We start from the raw sequence: 22,000 nt of genomic DNA, 5'->3' as shown, positions 1-22,000 counted from the left end.
AACCCTTCAGGAAAAAAAAACAAACACATGTAGTATTGATAAAAGCATAGCATTGTAAGGCTAGTACAATTAAGATTCAGTAAAACCTTAATAGCACTAATTCCAGCCCTCCTGTAATCCTTTAAAAGAACTGGCATCCCATAAGTCCCGAGATAATATAAAATACGTTTTTATTTACAGATTGCCTTTATAAGTTGAAGTAACACCAACTTTGTTCTGTTGCTTCACACTGATGCCATTTGTTTGGAACAGGCTAGGCTTTTACCTAATCCTCATTTCTACCATCCCCATGGACCTCAGTGGTATATATGTGCAGAAAAGTACAAGATTTGGGTAAAACTTTTAGTTTTGTGGAATTAAAACTTTTTTTTTCTCTATTTTTTAAATGAAATAGCTGTTTTGTTTGTGATTGTCATGATTCTCCATTCATACGGATTAGAAGCTGGTTGATTATTCATGACAAATCAAGAAAGCAAAGTACTTGTGTCATCTTAGGAAACCTGAGGAATAAAATAAGCAAGCATACAACCAAAACCCAAAGCACTACATTTCTTCCAATATTACCAACAGTTACCTGTCCTAAAGGTAAAGCAGACCTTTCCTTAGGCCAGCTCTTTCTACTACAATGACATGAAGGAAAGATATATTATATATGTATTATATATATATAAAGTATATTTTCCCTTTTTCTAACCCCTTTCAGCACAAACCTTGATGAACAGACATACAAAGCACCAGGAGTATGTACAATCATTTTACACATAGCCATAACCAGGCTCCATGATAGGGAGTGGGTAAGAAAGTTGTCTGAAATCATTCATCAAGCAATGTTGAAAACAGAGCCCAGTTTTCCTGACTCCTTATGGCACAACCAATGCCTCCCACGTTATCTGCGGAACACCTTCCTGTCCCTGGCAGAGGTCAGTCCCCTGCTACAGCTTCTTTATACCATCAGGCAGGAATCAGTAATCTCAGGCTCACGGAGAACAGAGGCTGTGGCGGATATAAACCAAGCAGTATAGTGAATTTCACAACTCTGCCAAGTATTTGGATGTACTGTAGCAGTTTCATCTTACAGAAAGATCTGCCTTCCAACAGAATTAGAATTACTTTCCCTTGCCAGCGTTACAATGAACTTGTTTGAGGGCAGCATTTTAATTCTCTTCTGCAATGTTTTCTAGATATAATTTGATACTAGTGTTACTGTGATACAGCACAAGGCAATAACTAAATAACCTTGCATAGGATGCAGCTGACACTATAAGAAAGTAAGGATCACTAGTGCCAGACACTGAAATTCCAAAACAAACCTGAGTATCATCAGTTCAATGAGGCTCTCGATGCGATACTGCGTAAGGTGCATGCTGGATCCTCACTGACCTCAGCTAAACACAACAGCATATGCACTTACATACTCTCTAACGTAGTGTTTCTTGTTGTCTCTGCCTTTCTCACCACATCCACTGCTTTTATTGGATTCATATCATCTTACAATATGCTTTTACTGCCTACCTGTAACAAGGGAAAAGAAAAGGAAACAATTCCCGTTATCTGAAAAGTAAAGAAAACTCGCAACATTCTTTGTAAAGATTAACCCCGCCGTCACCTTCTCTTTACACAAACCTGCAGATAAAAAAGCGCTGTAAATCTGCGAGCTGCAGGGCTGCGGAAGGGCCCCTCTGAACAAGTATGTCGTGGAGCTAGCCTGTACCTGTGTCTCACTGCACATTCCTCCGGCAAAGGAATTCAGGCCCGAAACCCGGTACCCCTCTGCCCTCCTGTGCGTGAGCTCATAATACCGGAATGAAGAGGAGGAAAATTACTTTCTCACAGGAATTTCTTTAATGGAAATTATTAGCACGCATTTTGATGGATCGGATGCTGGGTTGTATTTTGTCTGGTTATTCTTACCCATGGAACGCTTACCATGCAGAGAACACTCATCCAGCTACCTCAGCAAAACTAGTGCCTGGTGAATTCAGGGGTATGTTATCCCAGAAAAATCTGTGACCAGTATCACTGCACAAAAATCACTGGGCTGACAGTCTTCTGTGCAGGAAAAAATATCGAGTCTTTCTAGATCTGGACAGCAACTTAAAAAAGGCATTTTTCTTCTCCTTTGTTTCAGAAGCTAGAAGGTAACAAAAAGGGGAGAAAGGTCTGAAGAGCTACAGCCAGCTACAGAATTATTCTATTAAGAGCTAAGCATGAGAATTAGTAAATTCTTATTACTGAGCTTCGAAATTAAAAAGTTGCCTGAAATATTCTCAACAGCTTTTGTTTTATGAATCAGATTTATGTTTGGGGGAAAAAAAAAAAAAAACATTCAAAAATACATCACTTTTTTTTTTTTTTTTTAATGTAGTACTAGTTTATTTCTACCTAAACTGCTTGGCAAACGTTTCAGTTTGCTGTTTCATAAAGCATCCTTGACTAGAGTTGAAGAGTCATAGTAAGATCTGATCTAAGCATTACCCAATCCTACTGTACCCCTGCCAGACCAGAGCTGAGACTGGTTGTCAGTCCTTGCCACTCCTCTGAGACGTGCAGAACTTGGCTGGGCAGCGTGAGGCTGAAAGACAAAAAACAGCCAGTCTCTTTGGAAACCTCGCAGTATCATGCTAACAATTAAATTCGTGATGGAATAAGATTCAGCTGGACAGAGGATCTTTAAATAGCCACAAACTGATTACATTTCTGTGCCTTACTGGTTAGGGGTTCGACCCTTGCACGGCTCCGAAGGCACACAGTCCAAGTCTGCCCATTTATAGGAGACCCTTAGGGCATACAAAGGGCTACCAGTTATCCTGGGACAGTTCAAAGCAGCAAAGCTCCACAACAGACCTGGGTTCATTATGCAAAGTGCTGTTTTGCATTTCCCGGCTCTCACATCTGTTCACTTCCAGTGCTGGAGCAGACAACAAGGAGCCCCAATCCAGCCCCACTACTGACTGGCCATTTGATCTGGGGCAAAGCTTTCTTCACACTAGGAAAGGAGCAATACCAGTATTTAATCTGCCACAACGTGGCCAGGCACTGTGGAAGGACGTCTACAAGGCACTCAAAACCAGGGGTGAAAGACAACACAGTAACGTAACCAGTGGTTATGTATTTAGAAGTTAAAACTGCAACATACTACTTCGTATTTATGTAAGAGTCAAATTGGGTCAAATGAACATCCATGATAAAAGAACCCTAGAAAACGTATAAAACTGACTGCATCGTTTAACAGGCACGTCCATTTCAGGATTCAGCCTATCCTGCAAGCCGCATCACTCTGGAGGGTCTGCAAACGCATTTTTACGTTCAGTGGAATTTGAGGACAGAAACAGTAAAAACTCTCCGACCCAGAGCCCAGTTTGTACAGCCTGTGACGAGCAGCCTCCACAAAGCCTCAGGTGGTTTTCTGCAGCTTACTTGAGGAACAGGAGGCCCTCAGTTCCCAGAGACCCTGCTGAGGGTTCTCAGCGCTCCCCATGCTTCAGGGCCAATACATTAACATGGAAATTGCTCCACGGAGAGGTATTCGGTCAAACCACAGCTCCGGGCTCACTAATTATCTAGTCAGATTTCAGTTTAATCCTAACAAGATTATAGATTCACAGAGATTAAGGTTGTTAGGAGTACCACAGAGCAAACCATTTAATCACTACCTTGAGGAGACCGTCCCAAGTATTCTGCTTATGGTCACCAACTCTTTTAACCTCAAAACTCTGTGGAGTTTAAAGAATATTTCCTGTCTCTACTTAGAGTAAAAGCAGGCTCAGGAGCTGGTATTTGCTCCTACACCTCTCCAACAGGAGTGGCTTGAGAGCTTCTTCTCTTCACCACCCTATTAACATCCTTTCTCTCTTTTTGTTAAGTTTACACCTTACACCTTCCCCAGTGACAGCAAAAAGCTTCATACCATCTGCAAGAGGAGATCTCATGGGCAATTTCCACTTTAAGCCCAACCTACCGTATTAGGTTCAAAATGCACTACTACTCCTTAACAAAAAGGATCACGTAAAGCTTACAAAAAGAGAGGTAATAAAACTGCATTTCACATTAAAATAGATTTAAAAAAAATGCTAAATGGAAAACAAATCATTTTTGTTATGCCTATTCCCCTAGTGAATTTAAGTAGAAGCTTTGTGTATTTCAGGAGGCTGGAAATAAAGCACCTTCCTTGGGGCACTCGTGGCTTACTGCAGACCACCAGCCATGACCACAAGCTCGAGACTCAGCACACTTCGATCCCGTCCTGTAGCAGCAAGGAGTCAGCATGTTCTGTACAAAACCCTCTGCACACCACGCAACGCAATGCAGGACTTGCCAGCTGGGCTTTCCAGCCAAATCCACACTTCTACTTAGAAAATATTTACAAACACATTAATTTTACAGATAATGCTCCAACTTTTCAACCCCTTCGCACACATTTTGTGATAGTCTCGATTCTCACATGGAGGGCTGGGGCTGGAAGCCTAGGGGCTCCTTTTATGGCAAAGTCTGAAGACTCCTATAAATTCTTAATTTTACAAGCTTGCTTTTTGCCAAATGTTTCTGCTCCTGCAGGCTATGTTCTTTTAGTGCAGTTACACCCTGCTCTGTGAAGAGGTTTAATCATCAAAGTACAGTATAATGATTCACCTTCCTATTGTTTTGCTGTGTTCCCACTATAGCAATCACAATAATCCCAAATTGCTTTAAGATGTGTGTGTTTTACAGACTAAGTGATTTCTCCATACCACAGCAAAATTTCGACCGATACAAGGAGAGCTATTGCAACTTTAAGGTCCTGTACCTTTTTGGGACTGTCAAGTAATTCCTCATTGTGTCAATTAATCTATTTAACTTTGTTACAGTAATGAGATACGTATGTACACGCATTTCAGGAAAATTGACTTGCCAGGCTATAAATTCTAAGCATTAACTTAAAAGTGAAGTATTAAGAGCAAGAGATTCATCATCCCTTTTGTAATCATATCATTTTCTAAAGAAACACTTCTTGGTTTAAACCTCCTTTTTAGAGCTACACATCATTTCACGTCTACAGAGAGATGGTCTCTCTACGAGTGAGAGCAAAACCTTTAATAGAAAATAGTACCTTTAATGATTCAAACAACCATTTGGTGCAATGTGAACAGGTAAAGTGCACGCAGTAATTAAAAAAAAAGTTTGGAAAAGGCAAAGCGTAAACTTATCACTATTTAGAGCTTTAAAATGATGCCAGGAGGAAAAGTTATTTTCAGTTTTTTACAGTTATTTTCTGTTTCATTGACACACAGCATTTATGGAGTACTTTTAAGAAGCACAGGAACGTTTCTAAGTCCATCCTTTGTTTAACTGCACTCTCGTTTTCCTCTCCTCTGCTTTCTAGATCAAAACCAACCCCTCCTAACCCTTATAAATGTGTTTATGCAGATGTCTTTCAGCTCACTCTGTACAAACATTTCATCCAATCTGATTACTTTCTAGAAAGTGGCAGGTCTTGATCTCTCTGCCAGCCCAAGAAACTTTTAAGGTTGCTGTTGCTACCTTGCCTCCAAGCTCTTTCCCCTTCTATGGAAACGGGAAGATGACGCACACAGAGTTGAAGGAAAGGGAAAAACCACATTTAGTTCTTACAGAAACCTCAACTGATGTACTGCCTTTTCTGGCTAGTTTGTGATTAGTCCAGATGCGATACGTAGATGACTTTACCTGCGGCATATGTCACGCTGAAGCCTTGCCAACGTTTCTCTCAAGGATGGGATCGTTTGTTCCTATTACTAATGGGAAAAGCAGCAAACACTAGGTGCAAGCTTCTGAAGCAAATCTGTGCAGAGATTCCTAGGTAACAGGCACGGACATGTCCTCACCGCTGCGAAGAGCGGGGCGCCAGAAAAAGCACGGTAAGATTACTGCCAGGAGTCATACCGGCAGCTCCCTCGGCTAAGACACCAAGGAGAGCTAGAAAGGCAGAGGAGCTTAAGAGCACGTTGAGGCAAGGGCTGGAAACACAAAGTACGGTAGGTTCCAGCTAAACAGGAGAAAACAGACCGGGAAGTGATTCATAAGGCAAACTCAGAGCACAGCTGCTGCTGACATCTCAGTGGACTGAAGCAAGTCCAATTTCACCGTGTTGATCCTCTCAATACCAAGGTAACCAAGTGAGCAGAGACTAAGGGAACAGGATGGGGCTGGTTCAGTCACCTTGAAATACCATGACATCACTCCACAAAATGAGAACACCAACTTTTGTTATTTTTTAACAGAAAAAGTACCTTCATTTTATTACTTTCAGGTACATGCCCTAAGGGAATTTATAATTTCATAAAAGGCATTGAAGAAAGCTTAAAACTACCTAGCATCTCTGAAATATATGTTTCCTCAGCACCAACACAGAATCACTAGCTTTGTAGCATTTTGAGTTCTCTCTCTTCCAAGTTCATCTTCAAAGAAGCTCAAAAACCAGAACACAGGTCATATTTCCCTGCACACAGCCAAAACTCCACCTGACAAGAGACTGAGTGGATATAACAGCAGTCAGCACTCAGCAGCAGCAAAAGTACTTGAAGAAATAATGCAGAGCATCTGTATGAATAGCGAGCAGCCTTTGGATCGATTACATCCTTTTCAAAAGCACAGCAGCTTCCTGTGGGTTGAAAACTTGTCTGATTAAATACCAGCAGCTAGTGATGGCTCGGCAGCCCTGCCTGAATAGATGCTGCATCTCTGGGCTTCTGAGGGAAAAGGTTTTCTCCCTCTACGAGTCAGGGAGTCACCAGCTCTCCTCTAGGAGCATCTGTGTGTCTGCAAGCGGGGCGTGACTATGAAACACTAAGGTGAGGTGGAGGTGAGACCTTGGGCACTTACGGATTTGCAAGCCACAGCCCTCTTAGCGCCACAACTTTGTAATCTGTACGTTCTCGGAACATCTGGAAGCACATTACTGTAGTTCCCTCAGGAAGAATTAGGATGGAGTAAGGTACCAGACCTGTACTTACCTCGAGAGCACCCCTGCTGTGAGGCTGGAGACAGGACAGAGACCCCACCACAAACCGTCCCTACCTGAGGGACACCAAGACAGCAGGGGAACGCTGGGGCTGGCACTAAAGCTGGCCTGCCCCAGGGGAAATAGGTTTCTTAAGTCACACGCTGCCTCTCACACCTATGCAAAAGGCAGCCAGCACCTTAAACGGGTAACAACACAAAGATCTCCTCAGAACACAACCGCACACGTTACCTCGTTTTGTAACTGCTGTGACCTGCTGCAACGTTCGAGTAAGAAATAAAATGCCATGTTTTACGCTCAGTTATCTTTAGCAGCCAGAAGACATTCAGCAAATAAACCATTCTTTGTTTAGATGGGAGAGAAGGGGATATTCAGCAGTAAGTGAAATTTTCCATAAAATCTGACACGTCTTGGCAAAGGCTACACAATTAGCAATTTTGACTCCCTTGTATATTTTTATGCTTCAGATAAAAATAATTCTCTTTATTTTTCTACAGAACCAAGGATTAGCAGACCTACTGCTATTACAATTTGACCTTTCCAACACGACCACTCTCGATGCAGTACGCATCTTTGCCGAACAAATGCCTCTGCACCCACACGTCCTTACAAATAAGGAGCTGCCTTGCCCAGTAAGCAAATTGAGAGGTTTACAAGATTAAAATTGCATTTTAGTTTATTTCTTGAATTTCTAGAATCCTTCCTTACATGAGCAATTTTATCAGACATTATTTCTTTCTTTACAGAGCTCAAAGCTATGAAAAGACATTATAGCTGTAAAAAGTGAGTCTTCAGAAGAGTCACATATCTATAAATAGTGATCAAAACCACAAAGAAAGGGGGAAAAAAGAACTTTTAAAACAGATCATAATGGATAAGATCATATTTCCAGAAACTGAATTGTGGAAAGTGGAATGATGAGAGCGGTAACTCTGTTTTTAAATATCCCTAATTAAACAGCTGTTTTTTCCCCCACATGTAGATCTCCAAGACAAAAATTATCTTTGGTGTGAGGCCACTGAAAACAATGAGTTTGGTTCAATTAAGCCCATCCAGTACATATTAAATTAAAAGATATCAAGAAATATTTGTACCATAAATAAATGCACAGAAAACCTGGGGTATGTTAAGAGAAGAAAGAAACAAGATCACCTGGACTAGCTTGCCATAAACCAGTGAGCTTCAGGTACTCAAAACAGAGCAGACTGCCCAGAACTGGTTTTATCACATAGGGTTTGTTTTTTTTCTTACTTGTATACTTCTAAATGTGCTAAATGTATTGCTGAAAAAAAATAAAAAATTAAGCACTTGAAAAGAGAATATCTCTAGTTAATCCACACATTTATTATCAAGAAGAAAAAAAAAAAAAAGATTTGGAGGAGTTGCAATAGTACATGAAGTCCAGACTCATGAAATAAAAGCCAACTGAGCTCTGTCTGAAAGCTCAGCTGCTCCAGAAGAAGCTCTCCAACAATAAATAGTTACTTAGGACATCACATCAATACTGGCCCATATTCCAAATGTGCTCAACAAGCTGAACAGTAAAATAAAGGACATAAACAAGGAGTTATCATCTCACCTGTATACCAGGTACGCTCTCAGGTGGGCACAGAACAATTCCTAGAACTACTGATATCATGAAGCACCTCTGAGAGCCTTGTAAAGAGATGAGAATGTCAAATTTCACTGCAAGAGGCTATCCGTGGCCATTGTAACCATCTTTATCCCATCCTCCACCATGTTTATAGGAGGACATCCCCAAAACAAAACTCTGATGATCCTCTTTTAAAGTCCCTCTTCTGAAAACTGCATTTTGCCCTGAAAAATCCCCATTAGCAGCCAGTGATTAGCTGAGGCAAACACCTGCCACAAGGACTGTTCCAATGTTTTGTCATACTCCCTCCTGCTCTGGACCAATTCTTGCCATTTGCCTCGGAGTGCAATGGGAGTACTGCCTTTCTGGTTTATCCTTCAGCAATTTCTTGCACTGACACTCCTGATACAAAATCGATGTAAATTACTAAGAATAAAAGATTGAAAACACGAATGAGGCATAGCTTCTGAAGTGACTTCAGCCAACAGCTGTTAAGGGAAATTCTCAGGTCACTCCCAGAAACTAGCCTACAAACGAGGGAACCCTCTCTTGCAAAGTAACCACACAGACAGCAGTCATTTATACTTTCTTGAACTTTTGGTTCAAGAAAACCTAGATTGCATTGTAGACCTAGTTTTGTACTGCCATTCAACACGACATCGTTTACACCCAGGAAGAGGAAGTACAAGCTGAGAAAATAAATATGATGCACTTTAAAATCCTATTCTTAGAAAGGGATGAACTTGGAATCGAGACTTCTGAGCCAAAGCCATATTTGATGCAACTTTATGCAGGATGTTGGCCTGGCATATCAGCCCCTGCCCAGCCACGATCACAGAAATATTCTGGAAGAGCACTCAACAAATCGGTTCAATAGTTGAGAGGTTTATAACAGATAAGTTACTGAAATCAGATTAAATGAAGTAAAGAGAAGGTGAACAAAGTCACACATCACATCACCTTCAACAAGAAGTGCTTTGACTGTTGACCATCTCTTTGAGTAGCCTTTGGGAAGCTATTATTCTTTGTTAACCCAGAGCTTTAACTTCATTCTATTAACATGGCACTTCACCCCAGTCACTTCAAATCACACAGCTGAGGACTATTCAGTAACCTTACAGAGATTTCACAAAAAAGCTCTGCCTACTGCAAAACCAATTTCAATTTAGCATTTTCTCTCAAGGGCTTGATGCTGGAAGGTGTTAGGGTGTGGCTGGTTTTTGTTGGTGGTGTTGATTTTTTTAATTCAGTGATACAAGAAAGTCAATTACCCACTGCTCTATCTGAAAAGATGACAAAAACATAGTTGTCTGTCTTTCCTGTTGAGCATGTTTGCCAGCTTTTTAATAACGGTAATTAAGTGCATTAACCCCTTAGACATACGAAGTACTAAAACTGGATGTTTTAAGGACCTCTTTCTGAATCTTTTTGATACCTGTAGACTGCTCACACAAAAACAAAAATCTTGTTTGTTTTCTAACCTTGAAGAGAACTGCCAGGAGGACTTAGAAACGGCACACAGATATTCATCTTACTCATTTCAATAGAGCTTCCATTGACAAAGTCCCTTTGCATGCAACAAAACATATCAAGAAACAAAAGTCTGACTGTTTGAAGGTTGCACTTTCCAACAGGTATAAAGCGAACCTGGAACAGATAATTAAAAATCCAATGTTGGTTACATCTACCAAGAATAACTTCACTGACATACTGCATGAATTTATAAAAAGAACCGCCAAATATGGCTTGCCGTTTTTGTTTCAAAAAGCTTTGAAAACATGCACTGCATTTCCACGTAGATTCCACAGCATTAAGAACACTCAGAAGAACAGTTGCTGGTTTTGTTGAAGGAGGAAAAAAAAAAAAAAAGTAACTCCCACAGCTTTGCATGTTGTCTAATCTTTTAATCTTTGGGAAGATTAAAGCCTGTAGCTACCACCTGATTGGGATGGTGAAATCCCACCAGTCCAATCGATTATAAAAAGTGAAAGGCAGAAGCGAGTCTTTCATATTTACAAGAAATATAAACTCCTCTGCTATTAAAGCCTTTTCAAGAGATTTCTTGCCAGTTGTACAGGAAGGCTCTAAGTCCTTAAAATTTTAATCAGAAGAGTAGCCAAAGCACTAGGAAAACATTGGCTAAGAAATCAAGAGCTCATGTTTTAAACTGTTTTTGTTAGAAGAATTTAAATAAACACTTGCAGAGCATATTATACCGACCACTTACATTAATTCATTGTAAGTTGTGTGAGGTGAAATCGGGACTACAGAGACTAAAGGGCACTGTGCAGCCTTCGTTTCCATCCCGATACACCACGGAGATTGTTCTGGGCTGGCTGCACACCGCGCGGACACCGATTCACGCTACAGGATCTCCAAAGGACTCTTTCATTCGCTGCCGCCGAGTGGGCTAACAACTGAAACACCCCAGTTACAGAAAATTGTGAGGCCAAAAAAATGAAAGCGGTGAATGTGTAAGAAGCCACGATCCCTCGTTAAGCTGTTTAAACGTTAATTAACCCTTCGTTTGCTCCTTCAGCTCGGAGGGGTCGGGGAGCAGCCCCTGGGGGCAGGGACCGGCAGGGACCCGGGGGCTTGCAGCAGTCAGCCCTGAGGGGACAGGGGCGGTACAGGGGCTAGGAAAGGGGGCAGAACGCGGCTGTACTTTTTGTCCATCACCCCAAAAAAGCTACGTGAGGAGAAAGCCCGAGGGAGACGGGGGCAGAGGGCACAGCAACCAGCTCGGGCGCCGCTCACTTACCCCGCTCGCCGGCTCCGTGCCCAGGCAGACAAGAAGCAGCAGCACCCGCAGCAGCCTGAGGGGAGGCGAGAGGACAGAGAGGGTCACGGCGGGGCCGGGGAAGGAAGGGAAAGGGGAAGGGGAGCGAAGGGGCCGCCGTGCCCCGGCACTCACCCAGCGCAGCCCATGCCGCCGGAGGAAGGGGAGGACGCTCTGCGCGGCTCAGGGAGCGGTGGGTCTCCCCCCCCCCAGCCGCCTCTCGGTCACCTCCTTGTCCCCGCGGTGTGCGGACAGCAGAGTTTGTGCGGCCACGGCCAGGACGTCGCACCTGAGGTAAGGGGAGCAGAGCCGGCGTAAACACCCCTCCCGGACCTGCCGCCCGCCCACTCCTGAGGTGCGAACCCGGCACCGCCAGCGGCCCCCTCCGCCGTCGAACCTCTCACACCCCGCTGCCTCCGCCGCGGAAAATAGTCCGGGGTTCGACGGCCGCCAGACGAGGCAGCGGGGAGAGGCTCCCGCCCTCGGTTCCGCCAAAACCCCGACGCCCGAAGCGTGAAGGGCGGGCGGGGAGCGGCGGGCGCGGAGCCACGGCTCCCTCTACTCAGCGCGGAGCGGCCCCTTCCCCACAGACACGCTGGGGGCCGCCTGTGGTGCGGATGAATCTCGCGGGGCGGGCAAGTAGTCCCGGGAGGACTTGAGCCGGGAGGAGCGGGCGAGCGCGGCAGAGGGGCGGGCGGCCGTGGTGGCGGGGTGGTCGGGGGGTGCTGCTCGGAGCGAGCCGTGCTACCCCCGCCAGGCTATGCCCGCGTCTCACGCCCGCTCCCGGACCTCCTGAGGCGGCTGCGGGGATGGAGCTGCGGTGGCGGAGCCGCAGCTCAGCCGCTGGGTGCTTGGTGGTGCTGCTCTTGGGGTGCTGGCGGCTGGACGAGGCGGCGGCGGCGGTGAGTGTGGAGCGTCCTTTGGGTTCTCCTCCTGCGCTGGGGGGCGGCTGTGGGGCCCCCCGGGGGCTGCCCGCTGCGGGAAGCTGACGGGAACCCGGCTCGGAGGGGGGCTGAGGTACCCAGGGAGCTGTGTGCGGGAGGCAGGGGGACAAAGGAGGCCTGACGCCCCCCTCCGGTAGGGCTGGGGGCGCCCCGAAGGCCCAGGGGTGCTGGGCGCCCTTGGTAGGGGCGAGGAGGAGGAGGGCGCTGTGCTGCCTCTGGGGTGCCCCCCCCCCCCCCCGCCTCCCCTCACAGAACTGGGAGCAGGAGGCACCGGCTGCTTGGTCAAGTGCTTCCCAGGGACCTGCTGCTAGCAAGGGATGAGGCAAGGAATGGGCTCAGCGTGCGTCAGCAGCTATCTGGTTTTTTACAATCCACTGCTCGAGGCGATAACTTTTCTGAAGTGTACTTGGAAGAGAAAATGAGTTCAGCTTTCTGATGTTTCAGACTGTTCCCCAGCTGAAAAGCGGTCCTAGCAAGAGGTGTAAAGCACCCCTCTGCTGTGGCCCTACTACACGTGCAGTAGATAGAGCTGACAAAATCTTACTTGTCTGGAGCTCCTTTGAAGTGCATTCCTTTACAGTGAGGCTTTGTAGACCTTTCGTTTGCCCTTCCAAAAAGTAAAGACCAGCTGTAATGCTCTCTACTACTCTTCCACCCCTCCTTCTTCCCAGGTGTGTACCCAAACATAAGTGATGCTAGTGTGTTAGTGCTCACGGCTTTTGAGAGCTCCTTGTCTTCGTGTTGCCTGTGGTGCTACTTCTGGTGCTGTGTGAAGTACCACCGGGCCCCAGACTATTTCCCATAAGGTTCCCCCACTTTTTACCCCTTAAAGGAGGGACTGGGTCAGTTCCACCTGCAGCTTTTCACTGTTTTAGGAGGTGGGGATTGAAGAGAGATGGGTTTGTGTGCATCACTACAGCCTCTTCCCCCTCCTTTAGGAAAGCCCTGAAGCAGAGGTGTGTGTGTGTGAGTGGTGGGAGTCTGTGGGGTCCTGGAAGGGGGTGCTGCTGGGCTGACTCTGTAGGCAGCCCTGTGCCTCGAGGGGAAAAAAGAAAGAAAAAAGCAAAATGGTGGAGTTCATGGGTCTCAATGCTACCTTGTGCTACAGGCTTTCTTTTAGAATGAGTCTCCTGTGGTTTTACTGCCCCACAGTGAGATGAGATTAACTCAAGACCTGAGGGCTAGCAGGGAGGGGAGGAAGAGACAGGCAGCTCAGTTCCCAACCTACACAAATCCTGCTGACTCTTTGGTTTCTTAGTACTTTGGTGTTCTGATGTCCTTGAGTCTCCCATGATGGCAACAATGCTAAATTTTGCTGACCCTTATCAATTTGGATCAGTGTTTTACTCTTCTGATGGTCAGAAGAGGTAGAACTAACATAGCAGCATGGATAATACACACAGTCTCTTTGTGAATATTGTTTTGGGGCCTTATGTTGGGTTTGCCCACCCCAACAGGATAATCCTGGTGGGATGATTTGAAGTCATTCTTATGTCCTGACTAAAATATCTGACCTTATTCAACCTCATCATACACATTTTAAATGTAAAAATCATGTTGTCTTTGCTCCAGATTGTAGGACTATCTGTGCTAAGCGATAAGTACAAGGTGACCGAGCATTGCTGTTATCTGTCCATGGAGACAATGACTTAATAGAACCACCAGAAGCTCGTACTCAGTACAGATTAATTTAATTGTTCAGGTTTTATTACTGGATTTCTATTGCCCTTAAGCCATAAACTCAGCTTGGTGAGTAGGATCTGGGTCATGCAGTGCACTTGTACAGACTGAGCAGTGATGTAGGGTGAGCCATGTAAGCGCTGGCTGGCAGCGTAAAAGCAGCTGGGAGTCAGACCAGTGTTACTTCAGAGTGGGAGGAGGAAGGGGGTAGGATATGGTGCCAGCTGTGCACGGAGTACAGGAAAGGTGCTTATTTGCTGTCATCAGAGTATGCGAGTGCTTATATATGCAGAGGGGCAATATTGTTGCCTAAATGCCTTGGTGTTTCTTACATAATTCCCCATACATGTATATAAGCCAACTAGCTCCTCCTATAAGCAAAGCGCTTCTCCCTCTCCTGGCAGGCTTACCCCTACCATTATAGAGAAGTGATCTTAAGTTTCAGTTGTGGAAGTTCTTTAGTTAAAGAATGGAGATGAACTAGATTATTAATTTGTGTTAATCTGTGAAACTCCATTGAAGCTAGTGACTGCTTATTGGCTTTTTTTTGGGGGGGGGGGGCTTTATGGTTAAAGCCTAGATGTTTAGTGGTGTAAATGGGCTTTGTCTGCCCTGAGGTTGTCCAAAATAAAAATTTTGCAGTGCCTTGTTTTCTTTGCCTGTGTCTTTTATTCCAGTTTGACGTGAGTATATGCATATATCTCACGTAGTTAATTACACTGTACTTAATTAGTATTCTTGATGTGTAAATGATAGTTGTCTCCTTTGGACCCAAGTATTTTGCATGGGATTGGTCACCGTTACCTTGCATTTCATAACTGCCTGGCTCTCTAGTTATGAAAGCTGGGTCTTGAAAAGCAGGATGGAATGGATGCTCGCCTGCAGAATTCAAACAATATTTCATCCTGAAATTCCGAGGATGTGTCTTGATTAGTCATGCACAAGATTATTGTGTAACATCAAGGCTCAAGCCCTCACACTTGAAACTTGTCGCTTGCCGTGTGTTTTGCTGTTGACCTTTCGTGGCTTGTAAAGATGCACAGTAACAATTGTATCTCAGGATGTGCTTGGGTGTATACTGAAATGCAAACTAGTCCAAGGAATTCTGCATGAAACCTAACGATATTCTTTTGGACTATAACATCTAATCTCTTCTGGCCATGCATTACAAAATAGTTATGGATCTTATTCGGTTTTCCTACATGATAGAAATAGACTGATAGTTCAGCAGAAACTCCTAGCATACTCCTGGTGCCTCTGCTTAGGCACTTCCTGGTGTTTTCCTTGTTATGAATGGATTCATCTACTCATTGTAAGCGATTATCTAAGCTACGTACCCTCTTCTTAAAGAAGGAAGGGGAAGCCTTCCTAGGATGAAGCGTTACTTGGTTTATTTAACAGTTATGTAAATTTACAGTGATCTTTCTGCACTGAATAAGCAGTAGTGCTTACCATAATGCAGGTAGCTGCTCTTAGTTTTACTGGAACATGCAGGGACTTATCAGTCTTACAAAACAACTGAAATCAGAAAATACCCCAGCAAAATTACCAGGCGTATTTTCTCTCTGGGACAAAGTGCGGCGAGGAAGCCGTTCCGCAGGCTGTGAGGATGTATGGTGCACTTTGACCCTTCCTTCGCTTAGACGAAAACTCTCCCCTAATCGCATCAACTGTGTAAACTCTCCCCTGCGTATCACCACTTAACAAGATATCTAGATAACGCTTGCATGTTCGAGGAATAGCATTACGCAAGCATGCCCAAGCAGCCTCCGCCAATAATGATAATACCAGACAAATTGCTGGGAATGAAAGTGCTTTTTGCCTGACTGTTGCACCAGGCTGTCTGGACTTGAACTCACAGGGGTGCTTTGAAGCTGGTGCTCTGCCCGGTTTTGGGCTATCTGACGTTGAGTTCAGGCTTCTCTGCTAAGAGCAGGTGGCTCACAGCACTGAACATGTAAAAATTTGCTCAAGAGGTGTACTTCTGGTATGGTTCTTAGCATCCTTTGCCTTCCTGTGGGAGGTTAACAATGCAATTAAACAGTATGAAGTGTTGCTGATGCAGTGCAGCTTTCTGAAAGGGAAACTTGCTGAAAGCCCTGGTTATGTAATTGCAGATGGGTGGTGTGCAGAGGAAAAGCTTCAGTGTACCAAGGGCTTTTCTACAGTGTGAATGCAGCTGAGCTGGAGAGGAAAAGGTCCTGTTTAAAAAAAAAAAAACCTCCAATACTTGTAAACTAGCTGTAAAATAACTTTTGTTTTAAGCCTTTCTTGCAGAGCTTATATCTATCTTGGAGAATTTGTGAAGGAGATGGTCCTTAACTTAGAATACTGCGTGTGGGGGATAAATTCTTAGTTTTAGGGTGAAGAGCTATTTTGCAGTTGCATAATTTTGAAATTATGTTGCGAATTAACCTTTTTAGCATTGACTTGGTGACAATTTAGTTTCTCTAAAAGTCTGATTCTTAAACTGTTCTATGGATGTCTTTGGTATTCTTGAAAGAGACACTCGTATTTTGTCTTTCGTTTATGAAACTGTGTCTCTGTTCCCATGCTCCAAGGGGGAGTCTGGGGTAAATACTGACCTGAGCCCCCTTCCAACCTGAATCATCCCAGCAGTCTCAATGTTACTGTGTGAGAGTAAAGCTGAGCTCTGAAGCGTGCTTTAAGACTACTTGTGCATCCTGTAGTCAAGAATTAACTGTAACTGTGTATGCAATTGTAAGTAGGAGGCCTCATGTTTACTTCCAGTGAAGATAGCTGCTGCTGTGTTTTGGTTGCAACTCGTTAAAAAGCCATCCCTCAGACTGTCAGCATGGCCGCATTGAAAACTGTAACTTGAATTCTGTTTTCAGACTTCGAAGTACAACTTTCCTTTTGTGGAAGGTGTCCTGCACAGTGTGTGTGTGTATATGTTACTTTGCTATAATGTCACAAGAGGGGGGAAAAAAATGTAGAGGTAATATTGATAGCTTTTTAACCTGAAGCCTGTTCCAGGAGTCAGGAAGAAAGGGACTCTAAAGCTATGGATTCGAGCTGACTTTAGTGATACCCTTCAAGGCTCAGTTATTGCAGCTCCAACTTCTGTGGCTGGATTTCTCTTGTCTCCTTCTCCCATTTGGAGGGGAAAGAAAATAGTTTAGTCTTACCAGTATTTTGTTTCTTTTACCTAATCTGTCTAAGGAATTAAAATGACAGAGCTGAATTTCAATGTTCCCTCTCCTGGAACTGTAGAAGACATCTATGTGCAGCACTTAGACTAGCACTCAGTCAAAGAGCTGTCTACAAAATGATTTTTTTCTTTGAGGCATATGGTTAGACCTGCAGAACTCCCCTCCTGTGGTCAAACGTGCCCCCCATATGCTAGATAAGCTTTGCTGCTGCAGCTCTGCTGGAAACCCTACTTTCCATTGTCTTAGCTTTCCTTGAGATAAGTGAAGCTCAGCCAAAAACAGCCTAGTAAGTCCTTTTTTTTTTTGCCATTGTCTGCCTTTGTTAAGGCTTTGTGCTGAAATGCCCTAAACATCCGTTAGGGTTCTGTGCTGAAATGTCTTGAACATGTTGGAAAAACCTGTTTATTCCAGTACTGACCTTAGCTGTTATCACTGGATCTTGCTTTTAAAATACCCCATTAATTTACAGGAAGATTACATAGGCTGGAGTGCTTCCTGGGGAATTAAGATGCTTTGTGAAACTAGGCTTGGACAATCCTTACTTAGAGCTGAGGTGTATGTACATGGTCGTATACCAAATGAAACTACAAGAGACAATAAGCAAGAAAATCCTTAGAAAACCCTTAGGTTTTTTCCAAATGCTTCACTGGTAGCAAATTAAGCTTTAATTTTTTACTGGCTTTCCATTTTTTACTGACTCTTGCTTTTTCTACATCTTTTGTGTTCTGTTTGGAGATGCAGATACAGCAGGTACGATCACCTTACTGGCTCTGGTGTCAACTGGCAGGCTGACGGGTCCTTGGGGGGCTCTTGCCCTGGGTTAAGGGAAGACGGTTCTGGGTGCCTGCTGGTCAAGTAGCGGGGCTGTGGTGGAAAGGCTTCGTGTAAGTGCTTGGGGCTGTAGGGCAGCTCGTGGGAAAGGTGAAACTTGACAGGTCTCAGCCCAGAGTGCGCTCAGGACTGCTGAGATAAGTGGCTGCTGAGTGCCTCCAAAGCTATACCATATTTTTAGTACTCCTACACAGAAAATTGAACAGAACTACACTGACCTTCCTTTCTAGCTTAATTTTCAGTTGGTCAAACTGGCTTCTTGCACACTTACTGCACTAGACAAGTATACAAGGACCTTCATTTGCGAGCAAGAAATTGGGCTTTATGTAGCAACTGTAGTGATAGTGAAGCAACATGCCAACGTTTGTACTGAGAAAAAGGCAATGAGGCTTGAAGAAAACCCCCAGTGTTGATATTCTTGTTTCTGACTGACTGATTCCTGTTTCTACCTACTCTTTCAGGTACTTGAAGCACCTTAGAGCATTGGCAGCATTGAGTGGAAGGGAGGAATTCTGTAGATGATATCAGAGGTGTTGTGTTTTACATTTCATAACCTGCACTCACCATGTGCTATCTGTAACTGTTAGCTATATGACTGGGAAGTCAAAGCCTTCTCTTCATCTTGTAGCACTGTCTCAAACAGAAATTAGAGTTCTCATATGTAAGCACGTGCACTGGTAATATGCATTGGTGTGTTGTATCTTAATATACTGACATGCAATTTGCAGTGTTCCTCAAACAGAAGGAAATAAGATAAGTTTCCCTTACAACTCAAAACTTAGGGAAAAAATCACTTAGCACTTGATAACAGTGATCCTTTTTGAGTGAAACTGTTTCAGTTCTTTGATATGGTGTCTGGAATAACCATTTGGCAATGCTTCTTCCACAATTGTACTTCTGATCTTGGAAGGTCATCCTTTTTCTGTGCTGATGCTCTGCTTGGTTAAAAGTCTCAAACTCACATGTGGGAAGGGTAAGTGGTTTTGTTAGCCTATTGTGCCTGAGGCTAGCAATTCTTTTCCCCACCCCTTGATGCCGTCTTCTCTATGCTGTTCTTACAACCAGGAGATGACTCTTTCTCTGTGCCTTAACCTAGAAGGATGTCACTTGCTTCTTAATTTGCATGCTAGTATAAAATGTGATGCGAACATGTTTTCTTGGGATCCAGGAATCCTTAAAAGGAGACCAATGCCAAATGGATTTCTTCATCCAGCCATGAACTTGTGGGTCATACTGTTTTAATAGCTACCTGTTGCTAAAACAAATTAACTTTATATTAAACACTTTCTGGCACTACTTCTCATCTCCATGTGTGGGAAAGCTCTGAGTTCATACCCAAGTAATGTACAGTCACTTCACCTCTATTCTAAATGCTGTTTTCCTGGCAGACACATCCTTTTCCCTATGTTTTCTAATCAAACTAGGCAACTCAAGAGCGATGACTTCTGATAATTCATACTGGGCTTCATTATTTCTCCAGTACTCTGGATGTACTGTAAACTTTTTGACACTTTTTTTCAGAGTGACTTTATTACTCTTCCCTTCTAAGGGAGCTGGCAGAGGTGGTTGCCGAACCGTTCTCTATCATCTTTGAAAGGTCCTGGAGAATGGGTGAGGTGCCTGGAGACTGGAGGATAGCCAGTGTCACTCCGGTCTTCAAGAAGGAGAATCTGGGAAACTACAGGCCAGTCAGTCTCACCTCTGTCCCTGGCAAGGTGTTGGAACAGCTTGTTCTGGATGCCATCTCCAAGCAGTTGGAAGAGAAGAATGTTAGGAGGAGTAGTCAGCATGGATTCACCAAGGGAAGTCATGCTCGCCCAACCTCCTTGCCTTCTATGATGGCATCATCAGCTGGGTAGATGGGGGGAGAGCGGTGGATGTCGTCTACCTTGAATTTAACAAGGCTTTCGATACTTGACATCCTGCTAGCAAAGCTGAGAAAGTGTGGGATAGAGGAGTGGACGGTGAGGTGGGTTGAGAACTGGCTGACTGGCCGAGCTCAGAGGGTGGTGATCGGCAGAGCAGAGTCTGGCTGGAGGCCTGTGACTAGCGGTGTTCCCCAGGGGTTGGTGCTGGGTCTGGTCTTGTTCAACATCTCCATCGATGACCTCGATGAGGGAACAGTGTCTGCCCTCAGCAAGTAGGCCGACACAAAGCTGGGAGGAGTGGCTGACACGCCAGAAGGCTGTGCTGCCATTCAGCGAGACCTGGACCGGCTGGAGAGATGGGCAGGAAGAAACCAAATGAGATTTAATAAGAGCAAGTGCAGAGTCCTGCACCTGGGAAGGAACAACCGGACCTATCAGTACAGGCTGGGGGGCAACCTGCTGGAGAGGAGCTCTGAGGAGAAGGACCTGGGGGTCCTGGTGGACGACAGGTTGACCATGAGCCAGCAGTGTGCCCTGGTGGCCAAGAGGGCTAGTGGGATCCTGGTGTGCATTAAAAGGAGTGTGGCCAGCAGGTCAAGGGAGGTGATCCTCCCCCTCTACTATGCCCTGGGCAGGCCTCACCTGGAGTACTGTGTCCAGTTCTGGGCTCCCCGGTACAAAAAAGACAGGGATCTCCTGGAAAGAGTGCAGCAGAGGGCCACAAAGATGATACGGGGCCTGGAGCATCTTCCCTATGAGGACAGGCTGAGAGACCTGGGTCTGTTCAGCCTGGGGAAGAGAAGACTGAGAGGGGATTTTATCAATGTGTACAAATACCTGAGGGGTGGGAGACAGAGGGATTTGGTCAACCTCTTTTCAGTGGTTTGTGGGGACAGGACAAGGGGCAATGGCTGCAAGGTAGAGCACAGGAAGTTCCGCACCGACATGCAAAAGAACTTCACGGTGAGGGTGACGGAGCATTGGAACAGGCTGCCCAGGGAGGGTGTGGAGTCTCCTTCTCTGGAGATATTCAAGGCCCATCTGGACGCCTACCTGGGCAGCCTGCTCTGAGGAACCTGCTTTGGCAGGGGGGTTGGACCCAATGATTTTTTGAGGTCCCTTCCAGCCCCTAAAATCCTGTGATTCTGGCCCTTAATCTCTCCTGAACTCCCACATTTTGGGTGGAAAAAATCACAAGCATTTGTTATTATATAAATCTGTCAAACTTAAGCAAGTTGAACTTGCATTTGATTTTTTTTAGCTTCACCTGTCTAGCAAAGAAGGCTAATGCTCTGTCATTAAGGAATAAATATGGCAGTTTGTGAATAAGACTGTATAGTATCAGCATGTGTTTACTAAACACAGCATTTTCAGAAGCAAGCCTCTCTATGTACTGAAATCCTGCAGGTGTCCTATAGAGGAGAATAAAATGAGCACCCTGGGCAAAGAACTTTCCCCTTTATACACCATGAATTCAAGTAGCAGTTACTAGAAACCACAGTTTTAATTGCTTTAGGTGAAGCTAATGTGACCTGCAGGCAAGGCTAGATGGGCCTTCGTCCCCCAGAACACACAATTTCCTATAAACTGCCCCTGCAAAACGATACCTGGGTGAAGGAGCTTATGTTCTCAGCTTAAAAACCTTTTAAAATGAATCCTTAAGGAGCAGTGATTTGTGTGGTTCAGTTTATTCTGAACCAACGTGTTACACCGAATGACAGCAGAAGATGTCCTTTCTGAAAGACTAAATGACTCGCAGCTGTCATTTGGATATGAAGTGACTCAACGTACTTTTTCTGAATTAGTCTAAGAAAAACTCTCATATATTGAACCTTAAAAGACAAAGGTACTCAGAAGGAAAAGGAGGCTTGTTCACCAGTTTGAAGAAGGTAACTTGTATTTGACTACTCTTATCTCTTCGTCCAGTCATTGTGTATTCACGCACAACAGAACCTTAAGGTTTCTGCAAAGCCATTCCTTAACTTTTTTTATTCTTTATGAGTTAATATACTGAAACACAACATGGAAGAAAAAATGGAGAGATGATGAAATGGATGAGAAAAGTTTCAATTCTTGTCTTTGTATTCTAAGTGAACGTAGAAAATAAATTCCTTAACTTCAGGTTTGAATGAGGAGAGGCTTGTTGGCAGGTCTA

The 22,000-nt window shown here is 44.5% G+C and overlaps 2 protein-coding genes across 7 annotated transcripts in view; one reads left to right on the top strand and one right to left on the bottom strand.

Moving 5' to 3' along the window:
• COL4A6 (collagen type IV alpha 6 chain) overlaps positions 1 to 12,035 on the bottom strand; it is a 132,975-nt gene extending 120,940 nt beyond the window's left edge. For both annotated transcript variants that reach the window (XM_035324641.1, XM_035324642.1), the window contains exons 1-2: positions 11,485 to 12,035; positions 11,332 to 11,386 (exon numbers count right to left, since the gene is read on the bottom strand). In XM_035324641.1, the coding sequence (XP_035180532.1) occupies positions 11,332 to 11,386; positions 11,485 to 11,498 (69 nt within the window). In that variant the 5' untranslated portion in view covers positions 11,499 to 12,035. The remainder of the gene's footprint in view (positions 1 to 11,331; positions 11,387 to 11,484) is intronic.
• The window catches only part of COL4A5 (collagen type IV alpha 5 chain), an 86,535-nt gene continuing 76,568 nt past the window's right edge, over positions 12,034 to 22,000 (top strand). For all 5 annotated transcript variants that reach the window (XM_035324639.1, XM_035324636.1, XM_035324638.1 and 2 more), the window contains exon 1: positions 12,034 to 12,251. In XM_035324639.1, the coding sequence (XP_035180530.1) occupies positions 12,159 to 12,251 (93 nt within the window). In that variant the 5' untranslated portion in view covers positions 12,034 to 12,158. The remainder of the gene's footprint in view (positions 12,252 to 22,000) is intronic.

This window comes from Oxyura jamaicensis, chromosome 4 (assembly GCF_011077185.1).
Source record: "Oxyura jamaicensis isolate SHBP4307 breed ruddy duck chromosome 4, BPBGC_Ojam_1.0, whole genome shotgun sequence".
NCBI lineage: Eukaryota > Metazoa > Chordata > Aves > Anseriformes > Anatidae > Oxyura > Oxyura jamaicensis.
This window is presented reverse-complemented; position numbering and strand designations above follow the sequence as displayed.